This window comes from Agrilus planipennis, unplaced genomic scaffold, assembly GCF_000699045.2.
Source record: "Agrilus planipennis isolate EAB-ADULT unplaced genomic scaffold, Apla_2.0 scaffold230, whole genome shotgun sequence".
Classification (NCBI taxonomy): domain Eukaryota; kingdom Metazoa; phylum Arthropoda; class Insecta; order Coleoptera; family Buprestidae; genus Agrilus; species Agrilus planipennis.
In genome coordinates this window covers 114,344-131,365 of record NW_020438941.1, presented here as the reverse complement: position 1 = coordinate 131,365, position 17,022 = coordinate 114,344, and the positions used below count along the sequence as shown (strand labels likewise).

Genomic DNA, 17,022 nt, shown 5'->3' with positions numbered 1-17,022 from the left:
ATACAAATCTATCTAAAACTGAACAAGATACATGAATTTCCTTATTATTAATATCCTTACAATTTTTTAAAGATAGTGTAATGTCAATCATTTCGTTACACACCGCCCCTTTGCCTGATATTCCCGAAATTTGAACAGTGCGTTTATAGGTTGGATACAGTAACCTTTCCGCTAATTTTGTTGTTATTAACGAGCATTGTGCACCACTGTCCAATAAAGCTGTCGCTATAACAGACCTCCCGTTTCTATCCAAAAGACACACCTGTGTCGTAGCTAACATAACATAGTTAGATCTACCTTTTGCAATTGCAGATAATTGAATGGAATTACTTAAAGACGCCTTTTCTCCTACTATTTCATTATGATCAATTACTGCGATGGTGTTCTCCTGAGAGGCAGGAATATCCCTATTGTTTCCATTAATGCCACGTTGACCGTCACCGTTAGAGCTGTTACCTACGACAATGTTTTCTTTACTGCTAGGACCTTGACCCCCGTTTTTGCCCCTTTGAACATGCAATAAAGTATTGTGCCCACCCTTACAAATTGAACACCCTGCCTTAGTACAATTCTGCACAAAATGAGGCAACAAACACTTATAACACAATTTATTTATAGTTACAAATTGTCGTCGTTGGTCAGTCGATAACGATTTAAACTTATAGCATTTACTAATATGGTGATTAGTACCTTTACAATACTCACATTTTAGACCTGTGTGCACTCCCTTATAATCCGTGCTAGTTGTGTTTAAATTGATGAACTTTCCTTTACCTTCCGGGACCCCTAAATTTTCCAATGCAATACATCGTTTTTCCAGAAAATCCAAAAATGCCTTTAATGTAGGTAATGCACTACTTCCTCTATCAAATTCAAATGCTTGTTTAGTTTGAAAATCTAATCTTTGCATTAGTAAATAAATTAAAATTAGGTCCCAGCTCTCAATTGGGACACTCAAATTTTTTAACGATTCCGCATGTTGTTTTACTGTTGTAATGAATTCACGTAAATTAGGACCCGTACATCTATTTATAGACGGAATTTCCACCAGTGCCTTAATATGTGCATTAACAACAAACAATTTATTCTCATACCTAGTTTTTAAAATGTTTAGAGCAATCTTAAAATTGTCGTTAGTTAAAGGTAAATTTTCGACCAATTTTAAAGGTTCACCCTTTAAGGATGATTTTAAATAAATAAACCTTTGAATATCAGAGAACTGTGTGTTCTCGACAATCAGTGCATTAAATAAATCATAAAAACTACTCCAATCTGAAAATTTTCCACTAAAAACTGGAATAGATATTTCTGGAACTTTAATATTGTTATATTGAGACTGTAATGACCCTAAAGAACTAGAACTCAAATTAGAATTTGTTTCAATGTTTTTCTTTAAACACCTTTTAATTAATGCACTTAAATTTAGGTACCTGGTTTCTACGTCAGCTCTATCATTTAATGTGACTTCAGAATCATCCTCGTCTTCTATTTTCCCTTGAACTTCCGAATAACCTACATAAGCCTCATTTAACATATTCTGCCTTACTTCAAATTCACAAACATCTATATTGTTGTCAGCAATACTTCTATTTATAAAGGTTTCCACCCTAGTAATTGTGCCTTTAAAGACAGCCCTTTGTCTATTTAACCTTTCCATTTTTATTTTAATAAAAATTAAAAATAATGATGACGTAACCCAACGAAATTATGCAACTAAGTTAATCAAAGAAACCAATATCAACAAATAATCCACTAATTAAAAAATGTCAGTAAAAAATGCAACAAACAATAAAAAATATTTTGTCTGACCTTAAATCCCAAACTTTCACTATCCACTGTATACACTGTACACTACACACTATCGCCCATAAATGACCTAGTAGATCCAACTCCTTGTATCCACATATATATCTTCGGTACCAATTTCGAAGAATTCCAGAAATCCGTAACTTCCAATGCGCAAACCTTGTAGTATTCAAACTTTTATTTTATATAGAAGAATTCCCATGTATTACCACTAATCCTGGGTACTCCTGATCCGGCTCGAAGGACCAATTAATGTGTGCGTAATTCGCTACACATCATCTCGTTAGCTCAGGATGAACCAATGGACTAGTATTGTCAAATTAAAAACCCTTGTTGCGTTAAAGCTTTGTATTTTCCAAAACACAACACTATGTACAAAAACTTAATGTATAAAACCTTAACCTACACATAACCTTATTTATGTGCAGATTTCCCAAAATTATATTCCTTGAATTATAAACCCGATACGAGAGCGCCTACTCGTCATGAAAAGCAAAGTACTTCTCCTTCTAAAATTCTTTCCGAAAAACTGCCTGCCTCCTCCTTGAACCTTTTTTTATTGCCCCTTGTTTTCAAGTTTCAATCTGCCTGCATACAACCCATAATGCCCCAAAGAGAAAGTTAGCAGGTATAATCCCAGCCCTTGTAAATGTATATTTTTCAAAAAGGAGCAGACCAAATATTTTTTCTAGGAAATCTGAACAACATTAAAAATAAAATACGCGCCTAAAAACGCAAGCTACAGCGGAGCTCTCTTCACGATTAGAAAACAAAAAAATTGCAGAGCTCCGCCGTAGCCTTGCGTTTTTAGGGGTGTATTTTATTTTTAACGTATTTATTTTTATTTTCCCGAGTATTCAGTTTTTTTTTCATTTTCTCAAGGTTTTTTTTGCCCTCACGTCTTTTTGTTTTCATGATTTTTTAACGCTTAGTTCCTACACTTTATACTATAAAGCCTTGCTTCTTTCGGGCATTCCTAGACGGCACTGTTATTTTTTTTTTCAATATATACCACATTTTTTGTGAAAAATTTACTCCCTAAAAGAAAAAACAAATTAGCTTGCTAGTAATGAAAAAACCCTTCACCGCATAATTAACGGTTTTCGAACGTAAGACAGGGATATCCTACTATTTTATTTGTAGGACAATGTGACCAATTAATAATGCTGATATTTGCTAAGCAGCTCTAGAAACATCAGTTGATTAGTAATGATTTTTTATAGCATCGTTTTTGGACACGGGAGTGAGGGATGCTTCGAACAAACAATTTATTTTCTAGGACTAAGATATACGAGGGTGGATTGATAAGTTTCCGGCCTGACCAAGAAAAACAAGGTTTTTAAAAATTTTTTTTTTTTATTTCTCAACATAATCTCCTCCAAGGCTGATACATTTCTCATAGCGGTGTTCCAGTCTATTAATGCCATCTCTATAGACTGATTCGTCAAGCTCCTCAAAATAACCATTTACAGCTTCGATTACTTCTTCATTGTCCGCAAATCTCTTACCGCCAAGCCATTTTTTGAGATTAGGGAACAGAAAATAGTCACTCGGGGCTAGGTCTGGAGAGTAAGGAGGGTGCGGCAACAATTCAAACTTTAGATCGTTGATTTTAGCCGTCGCAACGATTGACGTGTGCGCTGGTGCGTTATCGTGATGAAACAAGATTTTTTTCTTCGCCAGATGAGGTCGTTTAATTTTCACCTCGTGGCTCAAACGTTGCAATAAGTCTGCGTAGTATTGACCAGTGATAGTATTACCCTTTGCAAGGTAATCAATGTATATAATACCTCTTGCATCCCAAAAAACAGTAGCCATAACCTTGTTCGCCGAAAAAATTGTTTTTGCCTTCTTTGGAGTTGGTTCCCCTGGTCCAATCCACTGTTTAGACTGTTCTTTGGTTTCAGGAGTGTAGTGGTGGACCCACGTTTCGTCAACGGTTACGAATCGACGCAAAAATTCGCTTGGATTACGCTTATACAATGACAAATTTGCGGTAGAAATGTTTTTTCGAATCAATTTTTGGTCGACTGTTAGCAAACGCGGCACCCATCTTGCACAGAGCTTTTCCATATGCAAATGTTGGTGCAAAATATGTTGCACACGTTCATATGACATCTTACAGGTCTCAGCTATCTCACGCACTTTCAATCTGCGGTCTCCCAGCACTATTTGATGAATTTTTTCGATCATATCTGGAGTTGTGACCTCAACGGGGCGTCCTGAGCGAGGCCCATCAGAGGTGCTCACACGACCCTTTTTAAACTCGGAAACCCACTGCTTAACGGTTGAATATGACGGGGAGGATGTCCCCAGTGTTGAGTCCATCTCTTTTTTAATTTCCTTCGGCGTTAACCCCTTCAAATAAAAGTATTTGATGACAGCACGATTTTCCTGCTTTTCCATTTTTACGAAAACCACAGAGGCGTCTTGTTCAGCGTGCTGTCAAACCTACACTAGCAAGGAGATCGGGCTGAAACTATAGCTACAAGCTATCCAAGGATGGTACTATAGAATGTCACCTCAAGGTAGGCCTAGTGGCGTCATCTCTTGGTTAGGCCGGAAACTTATCAATCCACCCTCGTACATATATGAATTATTTCCAGATTGTACTGCAAAACAAGCCATTCGCAATAAAACTATCAAATCCGCATATTTTCTTGTGGAAAGTTGGGCGTCACGTCAAAACGAACCTAGTCACGAAGAGTCAATCTGTTAGTACTCATTAATAAAAAGGGGTTGTGTACTAGGGATGGACTAAAAAAGAATTAAAAAGGAGATTCTTTAAAATCATAATACAGAGGAAAAGTTCCGAATTGGAAAGACTAAGGAGAGGTAAAAAAGAAATACAATCGGTTTATATCTCCTTGTCGCACATGAGCGGTAAAATTTGTTGAAATTTGGAAAAAAAAATATGATTAGCATTCCCGAAATTATAGCTCAAATTCTGATGAAAAGAATACTATCAACTGTTTATATTTATGGTACTAAATGAAAAAGTAGTGGTATCCCAAGAAACTAATTAATTGCTATAGATCAAACTGGTAAGGGTAAAAAACATTATAATAAAAACATTTTATTCTCACTTGATTTGATCTTTTCCAATTTGTGTTATAACGGTTTTTATGTAATTTTGTGGTTCAGTGGTGATATACTATGACTACTCAAGAAAATTATTAAAAGACAGGTATTTGATTGCCCCATCTTTAGTTCCTCTACAGATTTTCTATCAAATAAGCTTTCCACTAGGGATGATAATATTCGGTGTTGATACAAAATTATTGATTTGTATCAAAAATAAAATATCCTGCGAACAACACCAGTAAGAAGCTTCTTTGAGAGAAATTCTTTAGGTGAACCAGAGATAGAGAAATCAAATACCTGTTTTAGGATAATTTTCTTAGGAATAGGAATAGTATATCAGCATATCACCAAAGTTATACAGAAAGCTTTATAACGTAAAACCGATCTTGAAATAACTGCAAATGCCAAAATGATAACTTAACGAGCGAGCGAAGCACATCAAACACGAGGAATAAGTGAAGACTGGCGGGGAGCGATGACGAAAGCGGTCGATTTAATTCAGCATGAGAAATCATCTTCAACTATGACGTTTTCAATGATTGCCATATACATATATGTATATATTCAGATAATATAAAAAAAAGAATAACACGTTGATAGTATTTCTTTCCTTGAACTGTGATCTTCTTTTTATTTGTAAATTTTTATCAAAATTTCATTCACTTTGAATGGGATACACGAGCAGAAATTGTTAATGGGTTTAAATAATATGTAAACATTATTTTCTATGGTCTCTAACGCAATCGAGAAGAAGTTAATTTGAAATTGTTAAGAATTATCGTAACAACACTTTTTTGACCTAACTACTCCAAGCAAAGCAGTCACTAGCCGTAATCGCATCATACAAACTAATCAGTAATCACCTGCATTAAGCCCATATACTTTCTTCGGTAGTACATGTTCAAGTATTTATACAGTTCAGTGATGACTGATAAAATATTTACAAAAATTCATATAATTTTCTGTGGAAGAGTCTAAAATTACTGTAATCAAGAAAACCTAAAAACTAGCGACTAAATTAATATAATGTAAATGAAACAAACTTATTCAAATGAGTGAGAAGATTATAGGGTAAACTATTTAGAAATGGCAACTGTGCAAAGTAGTCAAGAGTAGTAAAGATATGGTTAAGCTACAAATTTAGAATAACAGTGTTAAAATAATGTGACGAGCATGGACACAAAAAAATATGGGTCAGTAGTTTGTCTGCACACACGTATGCATTGTTGGTTATCGACTTCGAGGACATCCGAATCACCAGGGTGGTTCGAAAGGGTAGCGTAATTGGGCCTCGTCAAGGGCAGACCGACGGGTGGTGTTCGTGAGAAAGGTGCTAAGGATGGTAACGGCGTCCTAACCAGTTACGGTTCTATCCACTGTGAAAAGCTAGAGATGGTTAATTGAAAAGCAAGCAGCGAAGCGCCGTCGGCTGCGGCTTGGTTCTCTGGGTCACCAGACAGCAAAGGATAGACAACCAGTACAGAGGCGACGGGCAGCTTGGATTGCTCCGAGGAATCCACTTTGATAAAATTACTAAATAATCACTTCGACTGTCAAATGTGTCGCCGGTTTACAGTAATAGGCAAATATCCTTCTGCGTTACATCATTCAGCTTCTTCTATTCCACACAAAATCCCATGAAACCGTCTTTTTCCGTACTAGTGTAGACCTGGCTTTGACATAGTTCAATCTCCCCTTGGTTATGCTTGTCTTTTATAAGTTATAAGGTCTCTTACTTCCTCTTTTGCTTCGCCCAAGTAACTGTTTGTTTAACAGGTTTTGCTGTTCCGGTGTTGATACGGTGGTATGTTCAGCTGGTCGTACCGAAATCTTAATCTAAGAGGGCAAGAACGTGCTGAAATCGGCTAAGTGGCCCTTCAAATTGCTTAACATCAGCCTTGTTGAGGTGGTTACAAGACCGTTGCACCAGTTTGGTTAAAGCTGCTGAAAATGATGTTGCCATTCCGCTGCTTCAGGCCTAACGTTGTGTCTGATGTACATATTCATTGATGTACCTTATTTCTAGACAGTGAAGTCATATTATTTAGACTAGAGCATTACTTTATACTATTACAGTACATATAATGTCTCTCGTCGTAAACTTACTATTATTATTTTGGTATAAGTCGTAGAGAAGTTTAGCACTTGATTTTAATTTCAAAATAATGGGTGGCGAAGAGCACATGGTGAACCTGCTCTACTGGATTTAAAATTGACATTGTCTTTTGCTTCTTAAGTATTAACTGTAATTTATCTATCAAATTATTGTAATACTCTTTGAAAATAGTAGAGGCTAACTTTTTTCTGAACAGTATTATCATTTTGATTTAATGTTTCACTATTTTTGGAAGGATCAAGCGATTTTTTACACAAGCAAATTGTTATGTATGGCGTTTGTAGAATGTATTGTTAGGAGCTAAACAAATATCTCATTTCGTAATATGGAATATTATTCTACCTATTCAGGAAATTAAAATGCCACGTTTTGCTTACAATAAATTATTGAATGTTGTTGTCCTTGCGATTAGTGTCTCTTATGAATAAATACCCGAATATATACGCATATTATTATATTGTTAATTTATTTCGAACAAATGCTCGTAATGAATGCGTAAAATGTAAACGTGTTTTTACAACTGTTGATACATCAATCGGATCTTCTAAAGAATTGTTGGTAATGTATCGTCTTATAAACAAAGATATTACTGCTACCCACCTCGGACATGCCTGAAATTCCAGAGCAATCCATTCCATTCGAACAATACTAAGTAGATAATATACAGTGTGTTGCAAAGGAGCTACAACATACATTTTGCGTTTCATTTAATATTTTGTACGCTGTACGGGTGCGAAACATGGACAGTGGGCGCGGCGGAAAAGAAAAGGTTAGAAGCGTTCGAAATGTACAGGCGAATGATGAGGATACCGTGGATAGAAAAGGTTAGAAATGAAGAGGTATTAGAAAGTATAGGAGAACAAAGGACTCCATGGAAGTCAATGAAAAATAGGCGAGATAGCTTAGTAGGACACCTTCTCAGGTATGAAGGTGTAGTCAGAGACATATTAGAGGTAGAAACGGAAGTTAGGAGGGGTAGAGGTAAACCTAGATTATATTACTGTTCGCAAATAGTTAAGGATTGGGTTGTTCCAGTTTTAGGGAAAGGCGAAGATTAGCTCAGAATAGGAAAGAGTGGAGGTGCGTGTCCAACCAGTCTTGGGACTGACGGACGACCTTATGATGATTAACATTTTACAAAATACCGAATTTATTTATTATACATTCATTTATACATAAAAAGCACCAGATTCAGTACTAAGTCTGCGTTCGTCCTTTCACCCTCATTTTGTTGTAATCACATTTCTCTCCTTATATATGTATATGTGTACCAGGGGTGTTGTCGAGCCGGAACGCTCCGGAACGTCGTTCTGGTACTTCCTTTTTGGACAGGAACGCGTTCCGGAACTAAAGATGATTTCTGATAACGAGAATTGGCTGACATATTGAAAAAAAAATTAAATTATTTCATGTCCTTTCCTTTTTATGCTATATACAGGGCGATCATGGCGACGGGCGAAAATTGGAGGAAATCCCCCCCCCCGTCGTTATCAAATTTGGGACATGAGGCCGCACAGAGCGGCCGCCTACCCAGGATCGGCCCTGTCTATATAATTATACGTATATACGCGTTCCGGTAAAAAAAAAATTAGCACAACACCACTGATGTGTACAGGCTTTTACCCGAGGCTTCGTTCGTATTGATGTCTTAAATAAATTATCGATGACCACTTAAAATTTATTTGTCTATCCCTTGGGAACTATATATTTTTTCTGTGTTGACAATATGTGTCCAAGATTTCATGATCGATTGAATAGTTAAGGCGTGAAATTGATGTAAACAAACGAACAAACTCATATTGCCGTTTATAATGTTAGTTAGAACATATGTCTAAAGCGACAAGTTCCTTCTTTCCCGGATGAACACGGCTTGAGACTCGCTCGTGCTCAATTTCTTGCGCATCACAATCTCTTACTTCTCAACTTGTTATATTAACTAATGTATAGTTGAACAAACAGAATAGCTCAAAACCCCAACGCCAAAACACGACACTGTAGTTGTCCGAAGCACTTTTTGGTAACAAAGTTACCTTCTTCAGGGACTGTCTGTTTGTTCTACAACAACCGCCAAAGTTTTTCCAATCTTCATATTAATGTATAGTTAGCACTTGGACGGGCGAGATAGGCATATCTACTTTGGATACGTTATTGTTCTTAGGTAAATACCCGTTTTTTTTTAAGTGGTATACCAAAATAGCTAAAATAATTTGACCACACTGCAGCTGCAGGATTCGAACTCGTTACATTTCGACTAAGTAGACTCACGCTCTATCGATCATGCTTTTGAGAAGACGATTTCTATGGCGAAAATACCAAATGATATCCATTAATTTTATTACTATGTGCGTGAAAACATGGAGAAGACGTACTTTCCAAGAAATGGGATTCACCTAGACCGATTTTTTGCTGCCGTAAAACCCTATGTTGTACATGGAGCCGATTTCGAGAACGCGATTACAAACATACAAGTAAATACATTATTGTCGTACTTGTAGGATTTTTCTATTGTAGTTAGATAATTTATATGTTACAACTTTCATCCAATTCAGCTTGACTTGTGCCGATCCATTGTTTTAATTGTCAATTGTGAAATGCTTAAAACTTTTGTTCACAATCGGTAAGATTGATGTTAGAGTTTTAGTGCATCTATTACACGTATTATTTACAATAACTGTTGTTTCTTACCAAAAAAAACGGAGTCAATACTGAATTTGAACTTGTTTTTTAGCTCTATTCCAAACGGAAGCCGGATTTTAAGAATGAGTAAAGAATATTTTTTTTTGATATCTACAGGAAGTTACTGTATAACTTGCCTTATTGTTTTAGAAAACCAATATGGAATGATAAAAAAATATTCATCTTAATAGTAAAACAGATGATTCGTTGAAAATAATGATTATAATTATTTTGTTCTAAAGTTGCCGCATGGATTATACAAAAGGTAATCTAATGTTTTGCTGTTACTTATGTCTTTCAGATAAGTAGATGACGGGATTCAGTTACATGTTCGAATTAGATTTTAAGATTTTTAATTAACTTAATTTTTCGATTTATGTTCCTAAGTGTGCAAATTATTTGTGCAATTGTCTTATTTTAAAGTAAATGAAGAAACGTGGCTAGAATTGTAATGTAGGTAAGTACAGATAGTCCCTGACCACGTCCTGCAAGTTCAAGGTGTCATAGAAGATTCAAAAGTATTCAAGTAGAATGAATACATATCGCTTTAGTGTTTAAATCAAGGAACAAATTCTAAAGTATTATGACATTAGTGAAACTCTTTTGGGACGCATTGTAGGATATTGATTGACTATTCGCATTCTGTACAGGTGTCAAAATTCCTAATTGGCGACCAGATTACAATGCCAGTCTCACTTTTGTTTTCTCTTTTCTGAACATGACCGGAATTTTTCCTACTATACCCACCTTTTATCGAGATGGTGATTTTTTTTGACTGCAAATTACACATGCATGAGGTTGACTGACTAGCCATAGTCTGCTTACCTTAAACAACTCTGTCAATACAGCCCGTTTCTAACCTTGAAGTCGGTATGTAGAAATAAAATTAGCGTCGTGAAGGTCACATTTAATACATCCAAATATCTTATAGAGGGTGGGTCATTACATTACCAAAAATTATGCAATGGAAAACATTCGAAGTACCTATCTAACTATTGATAACAAGTGCGAAATCAGCGGAAGTAATTTAGTTTTGTGGTATTTTGACTGATTTTAAGTAATTTTAAGTAAATTCTTATTTTCCGATTTCGAATATTACGATGTTTTGTGTTTGAAAAAACTGCAATTGAAATCGAAGATGATGGTTAAGGCCGTTTAAAAAATAACTCACGTGTACCAATTACATTAGACGAGTTCTATGGTATATTTTCGATATCCATAATCAGATTTTAAACATTTTATTACCTCCTCGGAAGTATACTCTTTTGAACCAAATCATCCTAATTGGCATATGCAGTAGGTTTATCTTTCATGTCTTCTTAAGCGTTTAGTAAATAATTGAGAATTATTGGTATGAATCAAAAGTGTTTTTATGTCTGCCCTTTTCTTAGGAGTAACGTCTCCAGGATGCCCATGACATTTGCTATATTTCAGGTTACGATGATAAAAATATAAAAACACCCTCGAAACAATATTTTAAATTTCTATTATTATTAATTTAGATATAAATAAACAATAAGAATTATGCCAAACCAAAACAGTTTTTTCAGTAAAAATGTAATTACAACATTCCTCTTTAACCTCCTGTTACACCCCCAAACAGGGGAAGGAAATTCTCAAATTATTAGTTGATACAAATGATATCAACTTATAACATGTAAAAGAAAGTTCCTAGTATAAAAAAAGGTTCAGAAAAAATTTTAAGGTCAGTACATTTTTTGAAAATTTGATAAAAAATATATGAGTATAATAATTGTGCCACCTACGGTATTTGCTAGGCACATCCGAACATGTGGATAGTAAAATCAAGTATAAATATTTTCTATTAGGGCTTTTACACCAATTTTTCTAAAAAATGCTTAAGCAACCTAACGTTAACTGTGCAATTGAAATACAGTCGAATATTTTTTTGTTCCTTTGACATACGTATTGTTTTACTTTTATTTCATTGTTAGATTTTTCTAACTTGAGATTCGAGTACTGATTGTATATAAATTGTATCTTTACTTCGAATTCCATTAATTTTCTTCAGAAAAAGTAGCCACAGCGATAATCAGTAAGGTACCTGAGGGTATTAAGGCCTAGCTAAGGGAAATTTGTAATAAAATGAAAAATATCCAACATAATCAACAAGTTTTATTAATAATCAGTCATGTGCTTAAATTACTACAGAGTTTAAACAAAAAATAGCTTTTCTAGCTTAAAACCAAGACAATATATAACTTTTTTAAAAAGGCAGTCTGTAGGCCTTATTATACTAGGGTAGGGTAAAAAGGCCTATACTTTTAACCATCCAAAAATCAACTTATACTACGTAAATTGGTATTCTTGAGATCAATAATCATTAACAAAAAACAATAGGAAGCATAGTGTTATTGGAAAATTAAATAAATTGCCTTTATTCGCATCCATCAGGACACTGAAAGTCAGTATCTTCTGCAGTCAAACCGACATACTCGTGGTACCACTTGGAGCATCGCGAGCATTGCCTCATTGCATCGTCCATTCTATCTTCTTCGCAGGCATGGCAGTACCAACTCATTTGTTTTTGTGATGAAAATGTATAACTACGTACATACTAGCCACCAACAAACATTTTAAAAACACGTTCCCACTTATATAGCAGTTTAAAAAAAATAGGAGTATAATAAGGCCTATAGTAAAATTTTATAGGCTTTAATATCCGCCAACCACGTGGTTACAGAAAAAAAAAATAATAAAAATTTTACAACTACTAGTCCTTTAATACGATAACCTAGGGACAAGTATACATTAATTAATAAACGGACAGTCAATACAGGTTTGTAATTGTAAATATCATATTTTCAAAATAACTTATGTTTTACTGGAGCCAATTTTTATAATTCGTGCCGCGTGACCGCACAGCCGAATGATTTCAACGACACTGTCGGGGGGAGAAGTGCAAGCGTTTGTCCGCCACTTCGCAGCGACTTGTATACGCTCTGAGCTTGTGTGAGTGTAACCTTAATCGTCAATTACTGTATTTCGTACGTTTTTTGTTACTTAGGCTTTATTGCCCGACAGGCCTTAATACCCGCGGGTACCTTAGTTCGAAATTTTAAACGGAACTATTACCACCAGAAATTTTCACTCCGGCTCTCAAATGTTATATTACGAAAAACAGTAAAAAGAGCAGTTAAGTTAAGATCATACGTTTACGGTGGGAAAAGAAAAAAATGCAAACGAAGTACTTCTATTATCTCACATCGTGATCTGAGAATGTAAGGGTTCTGTGAGCAGAAATTTTCCTTAACTCGAATTTTCTCTATTTGCATTTACGAGGTTTGAGTTAGGGAATTTGAATGTATTCTCAAGTGGCCAATAATTTATTGGAATGACGAAAGAGAGAAACCGATAGACGTTTATGGGCCATGTTGTCTTGAAGTTGCTAACCACTTTACAGTCTATTATTAAAATACTACCTATGTAGGTATCTAACATCAATTCTTACAAAACAAAAGAATAAATTTTCTGCACTAGATGGCGTAACAATTAAGAACATAACATCCGAAAATTCAGCTCCTCCGCGTTTCAAGATATGCATTAAACTAATACTCATAAATCAAGAAAGTTAAATAATTCCAAAACTGCAATTAAATTTTAACTGCAATTGGCAATTAACCGCAAGAAAGAATTCAAAATAATTTCTTTACCAACGCTGATCATAACCGAGCATTCATCATGGATGTGATGTCCAGTATATATCTAATTATTTAACTCTATGGGTGTATAATTTACTTAAATATAAAGGTTACTTCCTTGTTTACAAACAGTTTATATTGTTGATGAATTCTTGAGAAAGTCTTTTGAATCTTCCTTTACCTTTATTTTATAGCCGAAACTGCTAATTACCGATTTGGGTCAAAACAGTTAACTACTACTGCTGCTACATTGAAGTTGAAATGATGACACTGCTTCCAAGGTCAATTGGTTTCATTCAAGGTCACATTGTTAGCTAGGTCGTTAAGCAGAGAGCAACGATCTCTCGATTTCCCCATTGGCATGTGAAAACTCCTCAATCATCTCTTAAAGTTTGCTTTGAAATTTATAGTTCTCATGATGTATCGATAAAATTAATCTTGTTCTTAAATATTCCTCCGGCTTCAGCGATGCGACTGTATGTGTGTTCCCTTTCAGTTCCACGTAATAACAGTTGATTTATAAACTGTCATTTTCTTTTGGAGTTCTTTGTGACAAACGTGCTGTTTACTTTGAATTGAAGAAGGCAGTACGACTATATTCAAAAATTAGGAAGCGCCTTATATCTTATTTTGAACAAATTATGATACTAAATAAGGAAGTATCGTCTTATTACTCCATATTGTTTTTGTTACTCTCACATTTACCTTTTTCAGAGTTATCACACATTTTATAAATCTCAATTAAACACTTATTTGGGTCAAGTAGTTGTTCATTCGAAACCACTTCTGTATTGTTGATGGAACGAAACAAAGCGAACTCCGGCTATTAGCTGAATATTTGTAAAGTCAAGCAAATTATACTTGAAAATATTACTGATGATTAAACTGAGGGTTTCGGTAGGTAAATTCTTGTGAGCAAAAGATGGGCTGATGTTACATTTATTAAGCTCTCAAAATTTCGCTAACATTTTTGGTTTCATCAGGAAATCACTATGAATACATAAATGAGAATTTGAAAGTTACAATATTTGTTAAATTTACATACATGTTAATTAAATTTTTAAAGGTATAATTAATTTAACTGTAAACTTATGGGAAAATTAAATGTACATATGTAATTAACAATTAAACCATCATGACAATAATTACGTTAAATTTTCAAAACAAAATGGTGGAAAAGTCGGCAAAACAATCATTGATAGATCAACTGGAAGTTTAACCATAAATGGAGTGAACGAGTATAATTTAGGTTGTATTCATAGATTTAGAGTAAGAGCAATGAGTGGACCCATGGGGCGACCTCGTGTGGAAAAACAACGAGGAGAACCATAAGATGGTTGATAACTTATTGTGTAGATATAGCAAATAACAGTATATGGTTATTAATTCTTTATATATACGTCAAAAAAAGACGTTTTTGGATGGTGTGGCAAGTTTGGAGAACAGATATATTCTCGAAGATTGCAATATGACCTGTGGTATGCAAGTGTGATGCAAGTACACTACTATTGGAGCGACTTTCATTTAGATGTTGGTTAAAGTGATTTAGCAGATATTGAGAAGTTTTTCCGATGTAACATTTGTCACAATCCCTACAATCGACTTTGTATATTAGATGACTTAACCTTTCCAGGGGATCTTTGTCTTTTAGTTTTTTAAAAATTTATTTGTTAGTAACCACATTGTAGCAAGTAATGTTCACTTTAATTTCTTTAAAAAGTTTAATAAGTTTATGCGAGAGACCTTCTGGAATTGAATGTTAGAAGTATTTCGTTAATTTTGTCTGATGGAACAGCGCAAATGATGTCTACATATTTGTAGAGAAAAGGTAAATTAAATAAGAGTTTTGGTATACACTTATTAAGTAGGGATGTCATAGCAATACTTAAAGAGTTATATTTTCCACCACCAGCTCAGCAACATGAGATGATGAGTGAGTACCAGACTACTTAAATAGTTTTACAAAATATATAAAACACATTATGAATCCCTGCGAAAGTTGAGGATTTCCCTCGATTTTTCTGGGATCCCATCATCAGATTCAAACTTGGTGTCAGTGGGACCACCTGGGAAGTATACCCTTTTAAACAAAAAAAAAGGATTTCTGGAATCGGTACAGGCGCCTTCGAGTAATCGGGGAACATACATAAAAAAAAGGATTCCGACGAATTGAGGACCTCATTTTATTGAAGCCGGTTAAAAAAAGTTTATTTTATTAATTCTTAATATAATTTGAAGAATTCCTGCGCCGTTTCATAATTATGAATGAACTTTCAAAATCCGCATGACATGCCATAGAAAGACAAATATTAAAAAGTAGCTTGTGAAAATGTTTTTCCCTCAATACTAGCAATGCCTGCATTGTCAAGCGACGTTATGGTTACCTTCTGTTTAAATAATGTTTTCGAATATCTTCCTGTTTTAACAGTTGGTGTTTTGTAAGCCTTTTTAATGAATTTTGTTACCCAAATGAAAACAACAAAAACTCATCAATATGAATATAAAACTTTGCAACTTGCTGTAAATAATGTAGCCGCTCTAAAATTGTATAAATCTACTTTTGAAGTAATATGTAAATAAAGAAAAGTAACGTTTATAAAATGTTGTAAGATCCTTTAACGGTTTTTATTCTTCAACAACCTAAAGCACGAAGTACTTACCAAACAATGACTACACAAACGTCTTTCTTACCTTTTGTGTAGGTATATTCACGAACGATCAACTTGACAACAATTATCATTTGCTACATTCCCTGTTGACCATTTTTGAAAACAGAAGTGTTGACATATCCTCTTAGTTTGCCACTAAATACGAAATTTATTTGCTTAGCTAGAACGATGAAGTGAGTTTGAAGTGGTATCGTGATTTAAATGTATGCTTACCACTTAAGCGTTAAAAAGTATGATTTTATTCAAATGACAGTACGTCGCCATCTGTAGATATTACTGTTAATTGTAGTATTTCGTGGTGTGCAACATAGTCGTTGCAAAGGACATAGGTACTGTGTTTTTGATAAATTGCTGACTGAAAACTTAATTGATCGAAATCGTGCATGACGGAAGAAGTAACAAATTACATAAACAACGTTTAAAATAGCATTATTGTTTGATAGAAATTTTTTATTCAATATGTTGCGAAAATGATGCTTTCGTTTTAATCGTATAACTAATAGAGTTGTTGAGATAATTAAGTTATCTTTTAATGGCTAACTTGCCAATTAGAAGAACAAAATATATTTAAAAATAACTTTACTAAAAGCGAATATACACACAATTAGTGCAACCACTAATACTGATATTATTGACCAACAGGTAAATAACCCGGAAGATCTGGCGAAAGCCATTCTACTAACTGTAGTGTGTTCAGTTTTGACAGGTCGATATCCCTACAGTCCCTAGAAATATAGAGTCTGGTCACTACACACAATATGATTGAAAAATAGTTGCTGCTACATCTATCGTTGCTTGTTCTCCCTTCCTCTCACGACATATAGGCATTTCAGGATGTTGTCAAGTGTCAGTTGTCATAATTAATGATGAAAATATATGTATATGTGATAACCAAAACGAAATAAATATTGTAGTCTGTGAATTTGAATTGCGACGTATTGAAATTCAAATTGTTAATGAAACGCACGTACATAATTCTGTTGTAATTTTACAATTCACCTCTAAAATG

At 34.5% G+C, this 17,022-nt stretch overlaps 2 protein-coding genes across 2 annotated transcripts in view; one reads left to right on the top strand and one right to left on the bottom strand.

Annotated features, from left to right (window-relative positions):
• LOC112904469 overlaps positions 1 to 2,044 on the bottom strand; it is a 35,347-nt gene extending 33,303 nt beyond the window's left edge. Inside the window, exons 1-2 of the mRNA XM_025974565.1 lie at positions 706 to 2,044; positions 5 to 456 (exon numbers count right to left, since the gene is read on the bottom strand). Of these exons, the coding sequence (XP_025830350.1) occupies positions 5 to 456; positions 706 to 1,657 (1,404 nt within the window). The 5' untranslated portion in view covers positions 1,658 to 2,044. The remainder of the gene's footprint in view (positions 1 to 4; positions 457 to 705) is intronic.
• A 366-nt stretch (positions 2,045 to 2,410) lies between these two features.
• LOC108740492 (BMP-binding endothelial regulator protein) overlaps positions 2,411 to 17,022 on the top strand; it is a 57,152-nt gene continuing 42,540 nt past the window's right edge. Inside the window, exon 1 of the mRNA XM_025974564.1 lies at positions 2,411 to 2,426. Coding sequence (XP_025830349.1) covers positions 2,411 to 2,426 — 16 coding nt within the window. The remainder of the gene's footprint in view (positions 2,427 to 17,022) is intronic.